The sequence below is a fragment of the Ambystoma mexicanum genome, chromosome 3q (assembly GCF_040938575.1).
Source record: "Ambystoma mexicanum isolate Mex_15411 chromosome 3q, UKY_AmexF1_1, whole genome shotgun sequence".
NCBI lineage: Eukaryota > Metazoa > Chordata > Amphibia > Caudata > Ambystomatidae > Ambystoma > Ambystoma mexicanum.
Genome location: NC_090926.1, coordinates 684705179 through 684726661, shown reverse-complemented (window position 1 = coordinate 684726661; position 21483 = coordinate 684705179). Strand labels below are relative to the sequence as shown.

General features: G+C 46.4%; 1 protein-coding gene across 1 annotated transcript in view; it reads right to left on the bottom strand.

Moving 5' to 3' along the window:
- LOC138582885 (bMERB domain-containing protein 1-like) overlaps positions 1–21483 on the bottom strand; it is a 544844-nt gene that overhangs the window by 31964 nt on the left and 491397 nt on the right. Inside the window, exons 4-5 of the mRNA XM_069654591.1 lie at positions 15007–15121; positions 322–398 (exon numbers count right to left, since the gene is read on the bottom strand). Of these exons, the coding sequence (XP_069510692.1) occupies positions 322–398; positions 15007–15121 (192 nt within the window). The remainder of the gene's footprint in view (positions 1–321; positions 399–15006; positions 15122–21483) is intronic.

Below are 21483 nucleotides of genomic sequence, written 5' to 3'. Positions count from 1 at the left end.
GAATGAGGAAATATATGACTGGGTGAATGCCACTTCAAGCATAATTCTTCATAGACTCTTAATTTCAGAGCAAGAAAAAAGTGGCACATGCTGACACGGTGTAAAGAATCTGATCAGGGATATCAACACAGAAATCCTGCTACTATGTGCTCAGCCCTGACAACAGAACCACACAACTCCTTTTATGTACTAAGAAATTGTGATTTTGTAAGTTGGCAGAGTGGGGGGTGGTCCTGGGCAGAACCCTCCAAAGCAAGGAGGAGGTGGAGCCTATAAATATTCACTACGTAACGAACATAAGAATCCCCAAAATGCACTCACTGGACTTTTCTTTCAAGCAGCTCTTGGAGAGTTTGGTGTTCAGGAACTCGGCCATTTCCTTGTCTTCTTCCTTTTCCCTGTTGGTACAAGCAAAGGTGTCAGTCAGTCTTTGGGGAACTTTTGGCAAAAGGTCAGAGCTATTTCTGGCACATATCCCTTTTGGTGAAAAATGCAAAAGATGTTTTATAAATTGAGTGTCCAGATAGCTGTATATCACCATAACACGATCCCGTTTCCTATCTCGGACTTTCTGTAACAAATATGTTTTGAGCCTTGTTATCTGATTGGTACAAAGAAGAGAATGCGTTACTTTTTTTACACGTGATCCCATGCTGCAGTGGTGACGTAATGATTTTGGTGTGTCAGTTGTCGGGTGTGATTGCTATGCTACAAAGCTTTCATACTGCAACAAATTACCACTGTAGTGGTTTCAAAGTGCCAACGCGTGTCTGGAAGTTGGTGTAAAAAACCAGGATTCAAGCAAAGATAAAGCAGGTTAAATGCACAGTGATGCGTTTTCTGGTTCATGTTGAAACTTCCCTTGTGGATTGTGGATCTGGGGTGTAGAAAATGTAGAGGGTCAATTCCAAGATGAATCCATAAGCACAGAGTACTTACTTGCAGGCAGCGTTATGAACGATACAGAAGTATAACCTAATTGTGGGGTGTGATGGACTTAAAGAATTACATAACTTCTTGTTGTGCACTGAATCCTCCAAGTGCTGCTGATGATGTTGATGAAATGTGTGTAGTATGAAGGTGTATGCACCTGGCATCAGTCACATAAATGAGTATACCCTATACATTTGTTCCTGAAAAGGAATGTCACTGGAGCCAATTGTAGATTTTTCAAAGAGATAGTGCTATTACTGGTGCCTAACCAACAAAGACTTGGAAGGAGAAGGGTACTGTGCAAATCTCCTTTGATAAGAATATTCCCACCCACCACCATAACCTAATTGGGTTGGCATAATCTGAGGAAATGCTTGAGCAGACTAAATTAAAGAGGAGAGAGCATTGAGTAGGCTGTTGGTCACTTGACCAGCACCTGCCACTCAGTTGCTCCACCCACCACCAGTTTTTGCGCTTTCCAAGCCTCTACTTAAGGATCCTCAGGCAGCTCCAAGCAGACTGCAATGAGTAGGCTGCTGGTCATGTGAGCAGGACCTGCCACTCAGCTGCTCTGGCCAACACCAGTTTTCAGCCTTCCTGGCATCTACATAAGGACTGTAGGCCAGCTCCAGGCAGACAGCATTGAGCAGGCTGCTGTTCATGTGACCAGTCTGTGCCACTCAATTGGTCCGCCCACCACCAGTTTTCATGCCTTCCAAGCATCTACTTAAGGAATCTAGGCCAACTTGAGGAAGACAGCATTGACTAGGGTGCTAGTCATGGACCAGGGTATGCCACTCAGTTGCTCCACTCACCACCGGTTTTCGCACCTCTCAAGCCTCTTTTTAAGGACTGTAGGCCATCTCCATGCAGAAAGCATTGAATAGGCTGCTGGTCACGTGACCAGGACCTGCCACGCAGTTGCTCCACCGACCATCAGTTTTTGTGCCTTCCTGGCATCTAAATAAGAACTGTAGGCCCGCTCCAGGTAGACAGCATTGAGTAGGCTTCTGGTCACGTGACCAGGCCGTTCCACTCAGTTGTTCCGCCCACCATCAGTTTTCTTGAACTCCAAGCCTCTACTTAAGGACCCTTGGCCAGCTCCAGGCAGACAGCATTGAGTAGGCTGATGGTCACGGGACCAGGCTATGCTACTCAGTTGCTCCACCCACCACCAGTTTTCTTGCCTTCCAAGCATCTACACAAGGACTGTAGGCCAGCTCCAGGCAGACAACATGGAGTAGGCTGCTGGTCACATTACCAGGTTCTGACACTCAGTTGGTCCGCCCACCACCAGTTTACCCGCCTTCCTGGCATCTACATAAGGACTGTAGGCCAGCTCCAGGCAGACAGCATTGAGTAGGCTGTAGGTAGCAGGGCCTGGTCCAGCCACTCAGTTGTGCTGCCCACCACCATTTTATGTGCCTTCCTGGCATCTACATAAGGACCCTAGGCTAACTCCAGGCAGACAGCATTGAGTAGGCTGCTGGTCACGTGACCAGGCCCTGACACTCAGTTGTTCCGCCCACCATCAGTTTTCGTGAACTCCAAGCCTCTACTTAAGGACCCTTGGCCAGCTCCAGGCAGACAGCATTGAGTAGGCTGCTGGTCACGGGACCCGGCTATGCTGCTCAGTTGCTCCACCCACCACCAGTGTTGGTGCCTTCTGGCATCTACATAAGGACTGTAGGCCAGCTCCAAGCAGACAGCATTGAGCCTTCCTGGCATCTACGTAACGACTGTAGGCCATCTCCAAGCAGACAGCATTGAGTAAGCTGCTGGGCACCTGACCAGGACCTGCCACTCAGTTGCTCCACCCACCACCAGATTTCGCACCTTCTTGGCATCTACATAAGGACTGTAGGCCAGCTCCAGGCAGACAACATGGAGTAGGCTGCTGGTCACATGACCAGGCACTGCCACTCAGTTGGTCCGCCCACCACCAGTTTACCCGCCTTACTGGCATCTAAATAAGGACTGTAGGCCAGTTCCAGGCAGAGAGCATTGAGTAGGCTGCTGGTAGCATGACCAAGCCCTGCCACTCAGTTGTGACGCCCACCATCAGTTTACACACCTTCCTGGAATCTACATAAGGACTGTAGGCCAACTCCAGGCAGACAGCATTGAGTAGGCTGCTGGTCACGTGACCAGGCCCTGCCACTCAGTTTCACCACCCACCACCAGCTTACACAACTTCCAAGCCTCTACTTAAGGACGCTTGAACAGCTCAAGGCAGATAGCATTGAGTAGGCTGCTGGCTACGGATCAGGCTATGCCATTCAGTTGATCCACCCACCACCAGTTTTTGTGCTTTCCTGGCAACTACACAAGGATTGTAGGTGAGGTCCAAGCAGACAGCATTGAGCCTTCCTGGCATCTACATAAGGACTGTATGCCAGCTCCAGCTATCCAACATTGAGTAGGCTGCTGGTCATGTGACCAGGACCTACCACTCAGTTGCTCCACCCACCACCCGTTTTCAACCCTTCCTGGCATCTACATAAGTACTGTAGGCCAGCTCCAAGCAGACAGCATTGAGCCTTTCTGGCATCTACATAATGCCTGTAGGCCATCTCAAAGCAAACAGCATTGAGTAGGCTGCTGGTCACATGATCATGCCCTGCCACTTAACTGTTCCTCCCACCACCAGTTTACGTGCCTTCATGGCATCTATATAAGGACTGTAGGCCAGCTCCAAGCAGACAGCATTGAGCCTTTCTGGCATCTACATAATGCCTGTAGGCCATCTCAAGGCAGACAGCATTGAGCAGGCTGCTGGTCACGTGACCAGACTCTGCCACTCAGGTGGCCCACCCACCACCAGTTTTTGTCCCTTCCTGTAATCTACATACGACTGTAGGCCAGCTCAAGGCAGACAGCATGGAGTAGGCTGCAGGTCACGTGACGAGGCCCTGCCACTCAGTTGGTCTGACCAGCACCGGTTTACCCGCCTTCCTGGCATCTATATAAGGACTGTAGGCCATCTCCAGGCAGACAGCATTGAGCAGGCTGCTGGTCACGTGACCAGGCCCTGCCAGTCAGTTGGTCCTCTCACCATCAGTTTACGCGCTTTACTAGTATCTACATAAGGTCTCTAGCCCAGCTCCAGGCAGACAGCATTGAGTCGGCTGATGGTAGCGTGGCCAGGCCCTGCCACTCAGTTGTGACGCCCACCATCAGTTTACACCCCTTCCTGGCATCTACATAAGGTCTCTAGGCCAACTCCAGGCAGACAGCATTGAGTACGCTGCTGGTCACGTGACCAGGCCCTGCCACTCCGCCCACCACCAGTTTACGCGCCTTCCAAGCCTCTACTTAAGGACCCTTGGCCAGCTCAAGGCAGATAGCATTGAGTAGGCTGCTGGTCATGGAATCAGGATATGCCACTCAGTTGCTCCACCCACCACCAGGTTTCGTGCCTTCCTGGCATCTACATAAGGATTGTAGGCCAGCTCCAAGCTGACAGCATTGAGCCTTCCTGGCATCTATATAAGGACTGTAGGCCAGCTCCAGGCATTCAGCATTGAATAGGCTGCTGGTCATGTGACCAGGACCTGCCACTCAGTTGCTCCACCCACCACCAGTTTTTGACGCTTCCTGGCATCTACATAAGTACTTACTGTAGGCCAGCTCCAGGCAGAGAGCATGGCGTAGGCTGCAGGTCACGCCACCAGGCCCTGCCACTCAGTTGCTCCACCCACCACTAGTGTCACTCGGCCACCTATCTAACTAGTCCTCTTTAGGAGTCTTCCTCAATGGCGTCTCCAGCAAAGGATGGACGAACACATGAACCTCACCTGTTTGTGCCTGTTCGGGCCTGAAAGGGCCAAGGGTCAGACCAGCTATCCTGCATTTCACCCTACAAACTAGTCTATACTACTGCTACTCGACAAAAGACATAACCATGCGTCTCCTACCTTTACAGACCATCCCCTATGCCAGTAAGGTTTGAATGGCCAAGCATCCTAGGCAGCCCCAGCAAGCTACCCTAGCAAACCTCATCAATATCACCCTTGCTCCCATTCAATACCTACGGACCACACTCACACGCCCTTTCATGTTGTTTAATGCTTGCACAAAAGTCGCTCACATTGCAAAAATCACTGACCTAATCTCATACAATAGACTTGATGCCCTATTCATCACTGACACATGGTTTACCCCATCCTCCCCACATGTTTTTGACGTCCTCCTACCCCAAGGCTACTGCACCCAACAGGCCGACTGGCCAGGAAGGGCAGGAGAAGTGGCGATCATCCACATGAGCGATTGGCCACATTCCATCATCCCCTCTCCCATCACAAGCTTGTTTGAATTACTCGCCTGCCGCTCCCTTTATCGCACAAGGGATCTATCACTTTCCACCTCATCTGCAGACCACCTCACAGGAGTGACTCTTTCATTGCCAACATCTCCAACTAACACTCTGCTTCCAAATTATCACATTCTAATAATGTATTTCTTGGAGATTTTAACATCCTAGAGTCACAGGCTAACAATCACACTTGAAGCATGCTTTTTCAAACTGACTGGTTCCACTGACCTTAAGCAAATTCTGCTCTCCCCAACGCACAGCAAAGGTAACACCCTAGACCTAGTGTTCAGATCATCCCCCCACATCACTTGTGCAGACCCTATTCCACTGACTGGTCTGACAAGGCTGCAATGCTGTTATCGGTCACCCACTCGACTACGGCCCATAAAGGTCAGGCTAAACGCCCCTTCACTCAATGCCACTCATTCTAAACCTTCATGGTCAATGAGCTAGAATAAACTTTGCAGACTTCCCCACCACAGGGAATGCCTCGGGCCTCCTAGAATTATTCAACAAGTCTACTATAAATGAATAAATATGAAAGTAGTGGACACTCATGCCCCTCTAAAAACCAGCCAGGCTAATACCAAACAATCCATGCATTGACACATCCCAAGCTAGCCTCCAACAAACAATCAATCAGAGCCCAAGAGAAACCGTGCACAAAAAACATTACCCGGGAGACCTCACCAATCACAAATCTCTCTGTGTGAACCATAGGATTCTGATTACTCAGGCCAAGAATAAATACAACAGAATCAACACATTTATCAAAAAAGTAGACAAAATCCAAGAGACCATCAAATCAACCTCTCATATCATTAGTTCTCCCTGCACCCCGGCATGCACACTGCCCCTCTGAACCAAATTCTCTTCTCTCTCTCTCTCTCTCTCCCCTGGATCTCCCAAAAAGTGATTGCCACGCTCAAACCAACTTCTTACTCTGATGATATAATCCCAGCCTCCATCATTAAACAACTGGCAAGCCCAGCGCTCAACAAGCTCCTCAGCATCATTAATGCCTCCCTCACAGAAGGGTAATTCCTGGATACTCTCAAGACTGGTCTCATACAACCTCTTTTGAAAAAAACAGCCCTAGATCCAGACGACCTGGCCTACTACTAACCTCTTGTTTATAGGCAAAATCTTGGAAAAAGTATTTGCTACACAACTACTACCAGAATCGAACAACTCCACCTCCTAAAAGACTATCAGTCAGGGTTCCGCAACAAGTGTAGCATCGGGACAGCCACCATCCAGGTGGTGGATGATACCCTCCAAATCAGGAATACGGGTCACTCATGCCTCCTCCTTGACCTCTCTGCTGCATTTAACACCGTCAACCACTGCACCCTTCCCTCCCTCCTTGCTGATAGGATGAGATTCTCGGGCTCTGTCCTGAATTGGTTTACATCCTACCTCTTAGGCAGACACCAGGCTTTCCAGATAAACTCATTGAGTTATAAATGACTCCAAGACTCCAGTCTCTCATCAATCCTTTTTAACCTTTACACAAAGCCTCTGGGCACCCTCCTCAAAGATCCCAATATAGCCATCCACCAATACGTGAATGATACTAAGTTTCACATGTGAGTAAATAACCTGGAGAACATCATTCACCTATGCCATTACCTAGCCATCATCCAGTCCTGGATGTCGATGGCCTATCTGAAACTAAACCCATCCAAGACCTCATCGGTCCGCCCACTAAAAAACAACTTGTCCAACAACGGCTCAAAGATATGCGCCTAGAAGGATTTGATCCACAGCTCTCTGACTCAGCAAAATCCTTAGGATTCACCATTGACCACCCTTCCACCCTTCGGACAATCAAACCGTTCATCCAGCCGCAGGTCTTCCGGACTGTAGTGCAGGCCCTTGTGGTTTAGTCCGTTAATGGGGGAAATTGTCTCCTGACAGGGCTCTCAGCTGCTCACTTAGCTCCCCTAAAAGCAGGCTAGCACGCTGCAGCACATCTTATTACGGGTGCACAGGAATTTGACCAAATCACTCCTTCCAATACGAACTACAGTGACTTCCTCGGCAGGCCAGGATACTGCCAGCACTCATGATTCCAAACCGGCTTTCACAGAAGAGAACCCAATGGACCGAGACACGCCCTCCCCCTGAGAGTCCCCAGGCTTTACCTACACAGAGACTTTGCACGCACTGTTTGCTGTGCTACCTAAGCATCCACCCTGCAACAGGGACAACAATCGTGCCACTGACGGTCCCATATGCTCATCACTTCCACTGATGATATCCCTTCCTACAACTTCAGTGGCGCATTTACAGACCCCTGCATTCTACAGAACCCACTCTTCGTTCTACTTCTCCCCCCAAGGTACCCGCACAAGAGAGACACAATCCATGGCCCAGAAGAAGGCACCCTGAACTGTAGCCGAACCATCAATGAACCCAGCACCAGTTTAGCTGTAGAGTACACCATACATCTAAGGGAACTCCACCCCGACGTAGACCCAGGATTGGTCACCTTTTTTTAGCCTGCAGCCAGACCTTTGTTAGGTCTCCAATGAGAAAACGTATACAGACATATTGATTATGTTGCATTAATAGATTATGTTCTTTTTTTCTGTTGACTATTTTGTCAAAGATGTGTTTTGCACTGTTTTGTGTTTTCACTACAATGCACATAAGCACTGCTTTTGAGGCAATCTGTGGTACTCACAATGCACCGTCCATAATTGTTGCAGATTTATTCTTTTTTTGTATACTAATATGTTGAGTAAAGCTTATGTTAAACTGATGTGAATGGTAGACTTAGCACCATAATGTTTTACTCTTTGTAAACAAAAATAAAGTCAATGATACAGCCAATTTAAGAAGGCGGTACTGACAAGTTTAAGGTGTAGTGTACTTAATTTTCCTTCAACTATATGAACTTAGTATTAGACTCTGGTAGGGCATCACAGGCAGATTTACTTCAGCCAACTCCTCTGATTAATATTACATACACTATGTACGGTATGTTAAATTAAAATGTATTAGTGGTAGGACCCGCTGTTAGTTATGTTTCAGGATACTGTTCAAGACTGCATGTATCATATACAAATCAGTCACGAGTAGCACACCAGCATACCTGGTGCCTAAGCTCCACATATCTGGTGGTACACACTCCCCACACAGCAAATCCACTAACTGGCTTAAATCACAACACATCTGAAAATAGAGGACCCACAAATCCTTCTCTTGTCATGTACCCACCCTCTGGAACCGATCCCGTTGTTGCCTCGGAATGCCCCCACAATTCTCTAATTTTGCGAACCTCTCATTGCACCAACACCTGACCAAGCACTAATTCCAATGGACACACATACCGACACACAGACCTCAACTCACAGTACTGCGCTAATGTTAAAATATGCCAGCCCAAATGCCGGCTATGCACACTTTGTACAGCGCTCAGCTGCTCTCGACCTAGGTTTGTGCTTTAAATAATATATTCCAGCATGTGTGTGTTGCACAAGCAGAGTACCTGTTCTTCGGCACTGCCGGATGTATCATTTCAGTCAATGCGCCACAAAGCTACTGATCAGAAATCCAGGACGTTTGAGATAGCGAAAACACTAACAGACAGAGAATGAGAAGAGTGTCCTTTTGCATATATATAGCTGTTGAGAGTATGAAGAGTGGAATGAGAAGTGACAGAAGGATCTATGCATGTTTTTGCTACATGTGTGTCCCTTGAACATGAAAGAAGAGAAAACACTGGACATAAGGCCACAACCTCAGGAAAGTTACGGTTCCAAGTGATATGCTGTATGTGCACCTTGAGCAGTGGGACAAAACAGCGCTGTTACTTGCAGAAGTACCAGCCAAGGCATAGGTCACACAAAAGATACCACTACTATCTTCTTGAGGTGTGTACAAGATAAGCCTGGAAATGTGGAAGTGAATTTGGGGCACTTATACTACTTATTGCATTATTCCCATGTCTAATACATACCTGTGTCAAATCCTGCACCAGTATTGATCAGTGAAGGTTTAGCCCCGCCTTTCATTAGCTTCAGAGTTGACTGTAAACTTAATTGCCCATGGTATTAGAACATCATTGATGGAGTTAGAGTGACAAGTAACTATACAAGAGTGTACGCAAGTATTGCAATGGTCTAGGTTTTGGATAAATACCCCCTGTATGAGTGGCATGAATAGTACTAGAATCCCAATAAAGAACTGTTTTATCATCTAATGAACATAATTAAATTGTTAATTGTTTGTACATGGTAGCTCTGAATAGGAATGCCTTTGGGAACAATTATTTTGTAGTGTATCATCTGGTGTGCCCGTTTATTTAATGTGTGAGGTTCGTTGTACACCAGCGATTCCTCCAAAGCAATACCTAGCAGGTGATACACAGAATGACTCTATTTCTGGTTTAGGGATGTTATCTATGAAATGTTGTCGACATAACGTGTGTCAGCCCTTTTCACAGTGATCCGTACATCCAGACGATCACCTATTTTAGGATTTTGGGGCCTTCATCAGGACAATGAGTGATTTTTTCATAGAACTAATCCAATAAGCTTACCCTTTCACTTTGAGGTCTCTGGAGGTTATTATGGCACATGGGGAAATGGTTCATTCCATTCTGAAGGACGCATGTTCCTAGATGGATTATTTCTAGATTCTTGTTGGAACCTTAGGTCTTTTATTGAAATTGAAGACAAGGGATATGAGTCAAGTTCACTTTTGGATCCTTGTAGTTTCTGATCCTCTTCATGTGTGTTGGAAAACCTCAGTATTACAGCCTGTGCACTGCTGTGCTCGGCTAACCATAACAAACTGTTCATCAGACAACTTGTGGACTGTTGCAGTTGTGGCATGTTCGTATTGTTGTAAATGCTTGGCCTATGCCAGAGTTAATTATTTGGTTCTATGTCATGTCCCTACTATCCACGGTTCATTGTGATGGGTATCGGGCAGCCATCCTGTGACCTTGCTGCCTCTGTGTTGATAAAAGGCGGCTTGGGGAACTTCCAGGATTAATAGTCTTTTCTTTCAATTTTTCAGACATTGGCACCTCGGGGTGAGTGCTAGACCAATCAGAAGTGACAGAATATGTGCTGTTTTCAATAGTTCCAATTGCATGCTCTCCCCCTCCACCTGTATGAGCACTTATTCTCCTGCTGTTCATAATCCTGCCTACCCGTCCTTCCCCCACATTTTGCTATCTTTTTCTCCACTTGCCTTTGTAACCAAAGCCACCATCCACTGTCGTCTTTATTTGCAGAATGGCTGCAACTGAAAGTGAAAAAGGGCTCTGTATACTGCCCTCTTTTACTTCTCCCTTTGCGGTCATCTTTATTTGGGAAACAATTTCTTTTGTGTGCAATTCCTTGCACTATGCACAGTGTCACATCAAAGAAAAAGTCTTAAAAGCACAACACTGTCACTGCTCTTGACGCTCTCCTTCATAAGGGCTAGAAAATCATCTCCAAACCCAGATCCAAGAGACCTGGGGGTGGAGTGCCCCTGATCTTCCCTGAGTGGGTCCATGCTTCCATCATCCCTACAGAATCCTATTCCTCTTTTGAATGCTTGTCCGTTGGCTTGGGGTTTCACCTACTCTCTCTCCCTCACCCTTACCACTATCTCCAACCCCTGGCCCTATCTCCTTCTTTCTCTCTGAATGGGCTGATCTTGCCTCATCCCTTTCAACCTCTTCTTCCAAACTCTCCTCCTCCTTGGTGACTTCAACATCCACGTCGACTCTCTTGAATCTTCCATCTCTCAGTTCCGGGTCCTCTGTGACTCCCTCTCTCTCAATATTCTTCCTTCTGCCCCAACTCACTCTGCTGTCACACCCTTGATGCCCTAATCTCCGGTGACAGCCCTATCTCTAATCTGGTCACCGCCCCCTCTCCTGGTCTGACCATTCTCTCCTTTCCTCCCACCTGGGGCTCCTTGACTCTCTATCCTAGCCACCCCGTGCACTGCCAGCCTCTTTCGTCAGCATTCGAACGATGAACTGAGTGTCAGTTGCTGCTTTTGCCTCCATCTTCATCCCCCCTGCTTCACCCGCACCTGACTCTCCCTCTGACTCTGTCCTTGCCAACCTGCACCTTGTCATCTGTAACACCCATGTCATCCTTGCCCCTGCCATGAGGACCCACCTAAAACCTGCCACCAAGAACAATAGCTGGGATTACTCTGATCTAGCATCTCTGAAATACAAGTGCAGAATTGCTGAACGGAAGTGGCAGACCATGGGCTTATCGTCTGACAAACTGGCCTGCCACCTGCTCCAAAGGCAATATTGCTTCTCTATCCACCCCAAGAAGCATGCCCACATCCAAGCCGCCTCTGTGGAGCCACTTACAACACGGCAGAACTTTTCAAAATCTGCAAGGGACTCACCAATTCACTTGCAGTCGCCACCTCTCTCCCTCCTTCCCAGGCTCTCTGCACTGCCTTGGCCTCCCACTTCACATCAAAAACTCAGGACATCCTGTCCTCACTCTCTTCCACCCCCACATCCTCTCGCATGCCTGTTCCCCTGCCTCCCTTGGCCCCCCTCATTACACCACCCTCACTCTCCACCCTGCTGCCCATAGCACCGGATGAGGTCTCTAAAGTGGTCCGCTCTATGAAGGCCTCCTCCAAACAGGTGTTCCCCTGTTCCTCCAGAACCTTCAAGGACAACATTTCCTCTCTCGCCCTGGCTCTTGCTGACTTCTGTAACGATTCCTTTGCCACTGGCTCTTTCCCTCTATCCCTAAAGCACTCCCTTATGCACCCTCTCTTAAAAAAGCCATCTGCCGACCCCTCCTGCCCAGCTAACTATTGCTCTATCTCTACTAACCCCTTCCTGGGCAAACTCTCCCCCCTCCCCCGAACTGACCATCCATACTGATCTCGACCATCAATCTGGATTCCGGGCATCCAGAGGCACAGAAACTGCAGTCCTGAACACCCGTGAAACAATGCTTGCAAATCTCGATTCCAACTCTCCTGCTGTTCGCATTCTCCTTGATCGCTCCTCTGCCTTTGACATGGTCAACCATTGCATCCTCATAAAACAACTATGTGACCCCCTCGGCATCACTGACCGGGCACTGGATTGAATGACCTCACTCCTCACTAACCGCCCTTCCCAGCTACAACTGGGCCCTCTCTCCTCCACTACCACCCTTTCTACCTGTGGCGTCTCCTAGGGCTCTATCCTGTTGCCATAGCTCTTCAATTTCTATCCCACCCCTCTTACTCACCTGATCTCCTCCTTCTCTCCTCATTTCCACTGTTATGCGGGTGACACAGCTTTCCTTCAAACTTCCCTCTACTTCCCCCTCTTCCTCCTCTCTCATCCCGACTGTCTGTCCGCCATTCAGGCATGGTGTGCAGCGAATCATCTCTCTCTCCATGCCAGTAAAACCGAGATCCTTTTCATCGGAACACCTGTGCCCTCTTTTCCTCCTACCCCTTGGCCACCCTCTTTGGGCCCTCTACCCCCACCTTCTTGTGAGGCCAAAAACCTCTGGGTCATCTTCGACTCCGCTCTATCCTTAACCCCTCACATTATGGACCTTACCAAGAAGTCCCACTTCCAGCTCCACCTCCTCTGAGAGATTCTACCTTTCTCACCTTCTCTCAGAAGCTCAATATCTCCAGAGCTCTGGTCCTTTGCAGGTTGGACTACTGCAACATCCTCTTTCTCAATCTCCCTCTTTCCTTCCTTCGCCTCCTCCAGGTAATTGAGAAAAGGGCTGCAAGACTTATCCTTGGCCTTAAGCCTAGGAACCGTATCTCTCATGCCCTAAAATCCCTCCAGTGGCTCCCGGTGGCTGCAAGGATGAAATTCAAGACCCTGTGAATCATCCACAAGATCTTCTGGGGCCTGGGACCACGCCATCTCAAACTTTCCCTCCCTAAATACTCCCCTGCTAGAGCCCCACACTCCTCTAATTCCAACTCTCTGGCTGTCACACGCTCCTCCAAGCAGAGAGTGCCTCCCTTTGGAACAGCCTCCCTACCCCTCTCAGACTTGAGCCAGACCTCCTTAAGTTCCGCAAACTGCTTAAATCTCTGCTCTTCTCTACTTCTTTTCCCTTCCCTGCTAATCGCCCCACTGCCGCTGTGACAGGTGTCCTGATCCTCATGAATCTTAAAGATCCCAGGCCCTCCCTTTCAGTCAATACCAGCACTCCTTCCCCCACTGCACTGCCCTGCAGGTCCCTCTTGGTGGCGCCACATCCCACTTTTGAGAATCACCTGTACCAGCACTTCCCTCCCGGACGCTCCTCCAGCACTTGTCCACTCCTCTGTTCCCCATCGCATCCCCTTCCCCTGCGCATTCCCATCAATGCACTTGCACGGCTGAATGCCGCAAGGCCTAGTAGAACCACGATTGTACATTACTGTATTGCCATTGTTTTTATTTCCCCTGTTCCCTTCCCATTCAGCCTTGTGGCCCTTTGAAACACAATTCTGCCGTATAGAGCGCCTTACAAATGCTCAATAAAATAATAAATAAAATATGGTATACAAGTAAAATTGTGTGTTCTAATGGCAAACTCCTATGATATAAAGCACACACATTGGAAAAATATTGCTAAATGATTACAAAACTTGATGAGGCTGACCATGTGTTTTAAAAAAAAACATACAATTAATTCTAAAAATGGGATACTTTAGAACAAAGACAAAATCTCTAAGGTTGTTAAGGAAAATAACATGTCTATAAAAATGAACGCAAGAGGAGTCACAAAGTGTACGTAATGTGGAAGGGAGGTGTATGCTCATATCTGGGCCTCTGTGCAGGAATGGGAGGGGTCTTCCCAGTGGAGGGACCCCATTAAAACTACAGGGGGCTATAGGAATGAGGAGAGTGTTCTGCAAAACTATATGCAAGTAAATGGGTACAATTACAGCTACTGCAATAAGGAATGTTCAACATGCTTCCAATTGAACACACATTGGCTTTTCCATTCGCTACTTCTACGACGGATGATGCACACAAGGTCCATGTCGCCATCCTGGTTTTTCCTTTTATATCAAGCTCTGGGACCGCTGTAGCTTGTCCATCTTCCACTGAATAAACGCCCTTTCCTTGATGCTTTATCTAGACCCCTGACACGAGATTTAGATGGTGCATGCCCTCCGTGCATTTTAGAGTCACTGCTCCCCTTATAATAGTGCACATGATTTGATTGCCACCCATGAGTTGGAGGTTGCGGCCCAATGGACAGAAAGTAAACAATTCAAATGATTGGATGCCCTGGGTATGTGAGGTTGCACCATATATATATATATATATATATAATGACTATACCAGTCATGTTAGCCTTTAATTTGCATAAAATGACAGTAACTTGCCTTATGTGACTATGCGGCCATAGTAGGACATGCCTCTGGCCTATGATGGCTTTGTTCGGTGTGCCTTGGCATGTAAAAGCTTTATCCCCGTATTATCATGTCAGCATCTTAGTTTATAATATTATAAGTAACTAACAACCTTATGTCTACATTGTCATTTTAGTAAGTTTATACTTATTGCCTGTTTTATTCCAGTGATGTAATTCCCTTTGATTTTATGTGGGCAAAATGTCATAGGCGTTACTTCTGTTGGTGTCATCGTGGTCAAAGGTCATGTGATGTCATCTTTTTGTTGTTACATGGCATGTGACGTCTCCTAAACAAGCCATGTGTATTATCGGAATGACATCCTGAGGGGCCTTGTTAAGAAACCCCTCCCTCTGTGATATGGCTGCAGACTTTTTTGAAAACCATGCGGTCGATACCTCAGTCTTTCAAACTCCACATCATCCACCAGAAAGTCTCGGGTCTCCACCAGCTTGTGTATCTGCTGCAGTAGTTCATCCTCCTTCTGCTTGTCCTCAGCCGATTTATCCTTCTCTGAAATGATGAATAAAAGGGAAACATTTAGTAAAAATCACCTTTGCTATCAAAATCATTCATGCCAATCCATGGCAAGATTGTAAATTTCCAGGCTCTGCTCATAATCTGTTTACTGATCACCAGAGATCCCAACGTAAATAGACTTTCCATATGGACAAAAAATAAGAGCAACACATTTTCATGTAAAAGGGAATGGAAGTGGCACAGAGGGATACATAAATCATCCAAAGCACACCTGATTAGGTCAAGTAAGGAAGTCAGGGTACTAACCTAGGTCCCCTGGTGTCATAATGTTCATCATATCATCCTTCACATAGCTTAACATTCATCCCTAGGATGGACAAATAGCTTGCAAGGGGCTGTGATACGTTGTGTGGCAAAGAATAAACACAAGGCTCTGCAGGATGTTGGATCTTTGAACTTAGAAAAAGAATAAATACCTCCACTGAGCACTTGACAGGTTTACTATTGGACAGTAATACCGATACCCTGATAACATCTAGGAACCAATTATTGCTACTCTTGTGTAAATGATTAACATTAGATGTCATCAATAACTCCCTCACTTAGTTTCAGCACTAAAACAATAAGCATTTACACTCCCAATATAGTGCTGCCCTTTGCTCATTAATAGAAAAACATGAATAATGCTCCCAGACTTTTTTTTAGGATTAATGTATATTTATTCTATGTTGAGCTAACATACGACCATTAAAAATAGTATACTGGGTAAATCAATAAGCAGTCACCAGTATTAACAGTAAGGTGGTTGAATATTCTTAGCACTTTGCTCTTCCCCAATTCACTTCTGGGAATCTAAAGCCCATGGCAAATCAATATTGTGTATAGCCATATAAAATATGGTACAGTACAACTTAAAGTTCATCTCAACAACATCCATGACTCAGGTAACTTCGCCCTCCTCCCCGACCTCTTGGCCGCATTCGACTTTGTTAACCACGATATCCTGGGCGAGCACCATAGAACGATATTTCACTTCACTCCAGAAGGAACCAGCTGCATAAAATCCTTCCTAACTGACCCTTCCTCCAGAGTCTTCATCAGTGATGAGGTCGCTGATCCCATCCGAGTCCCTTATGGTATTCCCCAAAGCTCGTGCATCTCCACTACGCTTTACATTTATACAAAACCATTATTCGATCACCTTGACAACCTAAACACTCCTTACACCAACTTTGCTGATGACACCCATATTCTCCATAAACTCACAGGCAACTACTCCCAAGACTGCCATGATTAATCACATTCATAGCATCATACAAAAATGGATGGCTAACCATCACCTTTGCCTAAATGACGACAACACTGAGATACTCATCGCTGGCTCCCTTCAAAACATGAAAATCTTTGACCCCGCATATGCCTCCTTCACCATTGACGGCAACTACATCCCAGTTCGAGCCATGTAAAAATCCTGTGGGTTTACCTAAACGCAGAACTCAACATGCAGAAACATATTCATTCCTTTGCCTCCTACACTGTTTACACTACTAAGCTCATTAATCGCTCTCACCAGACAACTGCCTAACACTCGCCAGAGTCATCATAGGCAGTAAACTAGATTATTGCCATGCCCTACTCATAGGTACCTCAGCTAAGAACCTCTCCAAAGTCCAACTCCTGCAAAACATTGTCCTCAGAGCTGCCTGGGGTCTTAAGCACACTGACCACATCTCACAAGCAAGAAGACACAGCCAATGGCTCCCAATCAGAGCACACATTGAATTCAAGATCCTTACAATTTCCCACTGCTGCGTGTTCTTCCTTTTATCCCTACTCACCTCCATGCCCCTGTAGTCTCTGCCCTCGTCACCTATGCGATTGATTACTGGAATTCCCTATTTCTTGCTCAACGTGCCTACATCTTTCAGCGTCTTAAGGTCCTTCAGAACTCTGCTGCACGCCTGCCTTCCTTCAACCCCCCCATTGGACCCACATCTCCCCCATCCTTAGGAGTCTTCACTGGCTCCTGGTGGCCCAGCACATCTGCTTAGTCAAGGAGTTTAATACTTAAAAGATAAGTGGGTAGTGCACTCCAACTATGCCTGCTTAGTGCCCATCCCTGTGGTTAAATACAGTCATATTGCGGACTCCTCCTTTTCAGTGGTGGCCGCTGGTCTCTGAAACACCTTGCAGTGCCCTCTCAGAGCCACAATCAGCCACCCTGCCTTCCGCAATGCACTGAAGACTCATCTTTTCTAAATTCTGGCTGCCTCACCCCCCTGCGAGGATTGTCACGATGCCTTCCAGCGAATGTCATGCTATATAGGCGTCCCTACAATACAATACACTACAATGTGAAGTTCAAGCCGGCCCGTTATCACTGGTCTCCATTTGGACAATATTGTAAGATCCCCAGATTCATTAGAGACAAAATGTCAAGTTTGGTCAGAAGACCAGAAGACCAGCATAGCCAGTGTTGCAGTAATTCAGCTACGCAGTGAAACAGCACCCACACTGAAGGCTTGGCTATTCCTGGAGAGGAGGGCTGGCACTCTTGTGACCTCATACTGGTGAAGTATTTTTTGGCAGGTCTAGTTAAAGGTCTGGGTCATTAAGCATAAGAGAGGAAGGCCAAACTCTCATTCTGATCACCAGTCTCTTCTAAGGAGGGTAGCTGCAACATAGGCAGAGCAATGCCTATGTGGTAACCCAATACTCTACAAAATGAAAAAAACAAAGAGATTGATTTTGACAGCACCTTCTGAAGTCCCTGGCATCATTTATGGTCTACAGAGATTCACATTTCCAACCTCTGTGCTGCCCCCAGGGAATCTCAGCTTTACAGAAATATGTTTTTCCAATCACTATTCATACCTATTCAAAGTAAAGATACAGTGGCTTTTTGTTAACAAATCAGCAAGACACTGATGGGAAAAAATGTCCCTAATTCTCTCGTGGAACATATTGTGTTTCTAATGGCTGCACAGCTCTTTGATGTCCATTTCATGCCACAGATTAAATGCACTTTGATACTGTGACACTGAATCATCTTGTGAGTTTGCATCACAGATGTATCTATAAAACATGTGACAAGCCAATATTTTGGAACATGCGCTTTACATTGTTTTTTAAGACACATTTTTCTAATGTTTTTGGGGGAAGAGGCCCGAGCGGAAGTATCATTACTACGGAGTGGAAGCCCGTACGCTCGCTCTCATGTCTGATGTTTGTGACATGGAATGTGACGTTATGCCTATATCTTGTACGAGCCCGAGCTCATCAAACTCACTACTTCAAACAGCGCATCATGTCAGAAACTCACCCACAGCCAAGATGCCCAAGCTAATGGTGTTAGCTTGGCGTGCTCACACCATGAGAAATCACGAAAATAATGGTGGACTGGATCTAAATTGGACAGAGACTGCTGAGTCAAGAACGTGTCCTGCGCACGGCTTGACACCCAAAATTGCCTCGGACGTCTGTGCCCAAACTGCCCTTGAGCTCGAAATTATTAAGAGGGACAGTGAAATGGAAGACGAGGTATTCCGTCCCCCTGACATACACCTACATCTATTGAATGCACCAAACGAAGGGTGTGCCTCCCCTGTACTCACTAATAACAGGAGAGACTCACTTGAAGTGGTAAATAAAATCTTACAAGGCATCTCACAAATAAATAAGGCCTGTAATTTCTCGCCTAGAAGAGATAGTCCATCTGCTGGTCGGGAAAAACAGTGGACGCCTACAGTGTCCAGCCACGAGGCACAATCAGGTGCAGGTCGGGCCATCTCATACCACAATCCGTTGTACACTCCGAAAAATGCCGCGTTTAATGAAGAAAAAGCTGAGTGTCCAGCCTCACCCAGTTTAGCCTGTTCTCAAACTCGGGCTCCTCAAAGGCAGGACACACTGCAAATGCGCTCAAACAATTTCAGAAGCGCTAATCACAAGAGCGCACACAACGGAGTGGCGAGTGACTTTTATGCTTCCAGTTCTTCCTCGTCTGAGACCCGTTCTACTGTCTCCTCAATTATAGAACGTGACTTTCCAAAAGTCAGAAGATTCAAAGCTCAATCACATAAAGAAGACCGTCGCTGAAACGTCAGGCTGGATGCGAACACTATTAAAGACCTACAATCGGTTTTAATGTCATCAACAGGAATTTCGACTGCCCCCTTCCTAAAGCTCTATGAGCAACTGAATGACAACGTGAAGGACCTGACTACTTTAGTGGCGCTAATGAACTCGAAACTAATTAATATTGAAAAAGATTTGAATACTGAAAGAAAGGAAAATGGGGCCTCAAAAACAAAAACGACCACTGCGTTGGCAACATTAATAGAAAAGAAAGAAAACAACAAATTGGACAAAAAACTATTGGCTGAGATCGCCAAAGAAGCACTAAGTGTGCTAAAACATTGACAGGTGACGACCCAAGATGTCAACAAGCGAGACAGGTTGGAGCCTCAAGGTTCCCAAAAAAACGACAATGTGCAATTGTCCACAAAGTCCCTTGTCTATACATCTGTCAGGAACTTACATGAAGACACTGGAGTCCCGAGGCCTCAAATCATCATGGAAGCCTCGGAAACTACAAAGACCCTTGGTGAATCCACAGAAGTACTAAAAATTACATCAATAGGCTCTAATTGCCCAGACTCAAATACCTTGACCAGTTCTATGGGTCCTCTGACTCATTTAGTGCCTGTTATCTTGTGTAACCAGGGCCTAACATCTGACTCTGCAAACACTATGCAGAAGGCACCAGCCCTTGGTCTGAGAAAAACGATGGACGACTCATCCGAACAATCGAATTTTGTCAGCATCTTGGAAAGCAGCAAGAGTGTACACAATCCCGCGATGTTGGATCCGCAGACACCTTCAACATCGGCAATTACACCGGATACGGGTGCCCCTTGTGTGTCTGCGGAGATGTAATGCCACAAACAGCTGAGCCGAAAAGTCAAATATTTGATATATTTAAAGGAAAGGCACCCCAGAAATCGGGTGCAAATGTACCGAAATCAGGATAATTAAAAAAAACGAAAAACCTAAAAACAAAAAATCAAAGACTTGGAAATAACTCAAGGAAATTTCTCTGGAATTTAAAAACTGTCAATGTCACTGTTAATAACACCCTTACAGAAGACAGAAGCTCTGTAAAGAAAAAAGATCTTCCTATTGCCAATGCAATTGTGAAGAGCAAGGGACCTGAACCGTCTTCTGAACCTGCCGATGAACCTTCCATCGACCTTATTAATCTTTCTGTGTATGAGGATTTAGAATCCGAGGAAATGGCTTCTGAGACGGGAGAGGTTGCTTTGGTACCTGCCCCTGTACTGCAGGCCTTAGAATCCGAGGAATTGGTCTCTGAGATGGGAGAGGACGCGTTGGCATCTGCTCTAGAACCGCAGAAAATAACAAACGGTGAAAACGATCCGGTTCCCACTCAATTACCGATCGGTGCCTCAAGAATATGTATTTTACTCAAAAAGACCACTGCAGGGGACGAGTCGCAGGCTGTCCCCCTGAGCCCTATTTTTAAAACTTTGGAGGACAGATGCAAAGCCCTTGTGCAATCGTGGCCAATGCCTAAATCAACGACTGAGAGGACTTCAGAGTTGAAAGAGGGCTCGCGGACTCACGGCGACCCGAAAGGAAAAACTTGTGATGAGCATGATCTTAGCAAAGAGAACAAAATTTGATCAGAACTGGCCCGAAAAGAGACTCAGGATGCAGGTCTTGCCTCAGATCGAAGGAAACGGCACCAACTGAACAGGACGGAAAGAAGATGCAGTGAAAAAAACGTATTACCTCATAAAGTCCGGCTAGAACGCATAGAAAACGGCGATAATCTCATCTTAAACCGCACAAACGTTCTATGCCTATTCCAACATGTGTCTTCTCTTAGAACAATTTGCTCTGACGACATCAAGACTGTGGAATTTAAAAATGAGGATCAAAACGATAAAATCATTCTTCATTTTAGATCCAGAATCGTCAAGAACATTGTAATGGACGCTGCATCTGCACTTATGTCCATGGGATATGATGTCTCAGAAGTGTTTGAGAATGGCAAAACAGATTATAGATCAGAAATTCAAAAACCTAAATCTGTAATGCTCCTCGGGAATCAACTTTTTCTAACAGAGCCACTAAAATTGCCTCGCACCAAACCTCAGAAACAATCAGAGAGTGTGAGCCGCATCCATGCCTTGGCAACGAGAAGATGCAATCACTCTGTAGTGCCTCTGGGAAGGACTTAGGGAAATTCACTAAAGATGACAACATCGAAATTACCATCAAAGTCCAAAGGATACAAGAGGAGTGCACAAGGAATGGTCTTGGCTGGCGGAAGCTTTATGTAGACCCTCAAGACGTTAATGCCAGGTTGT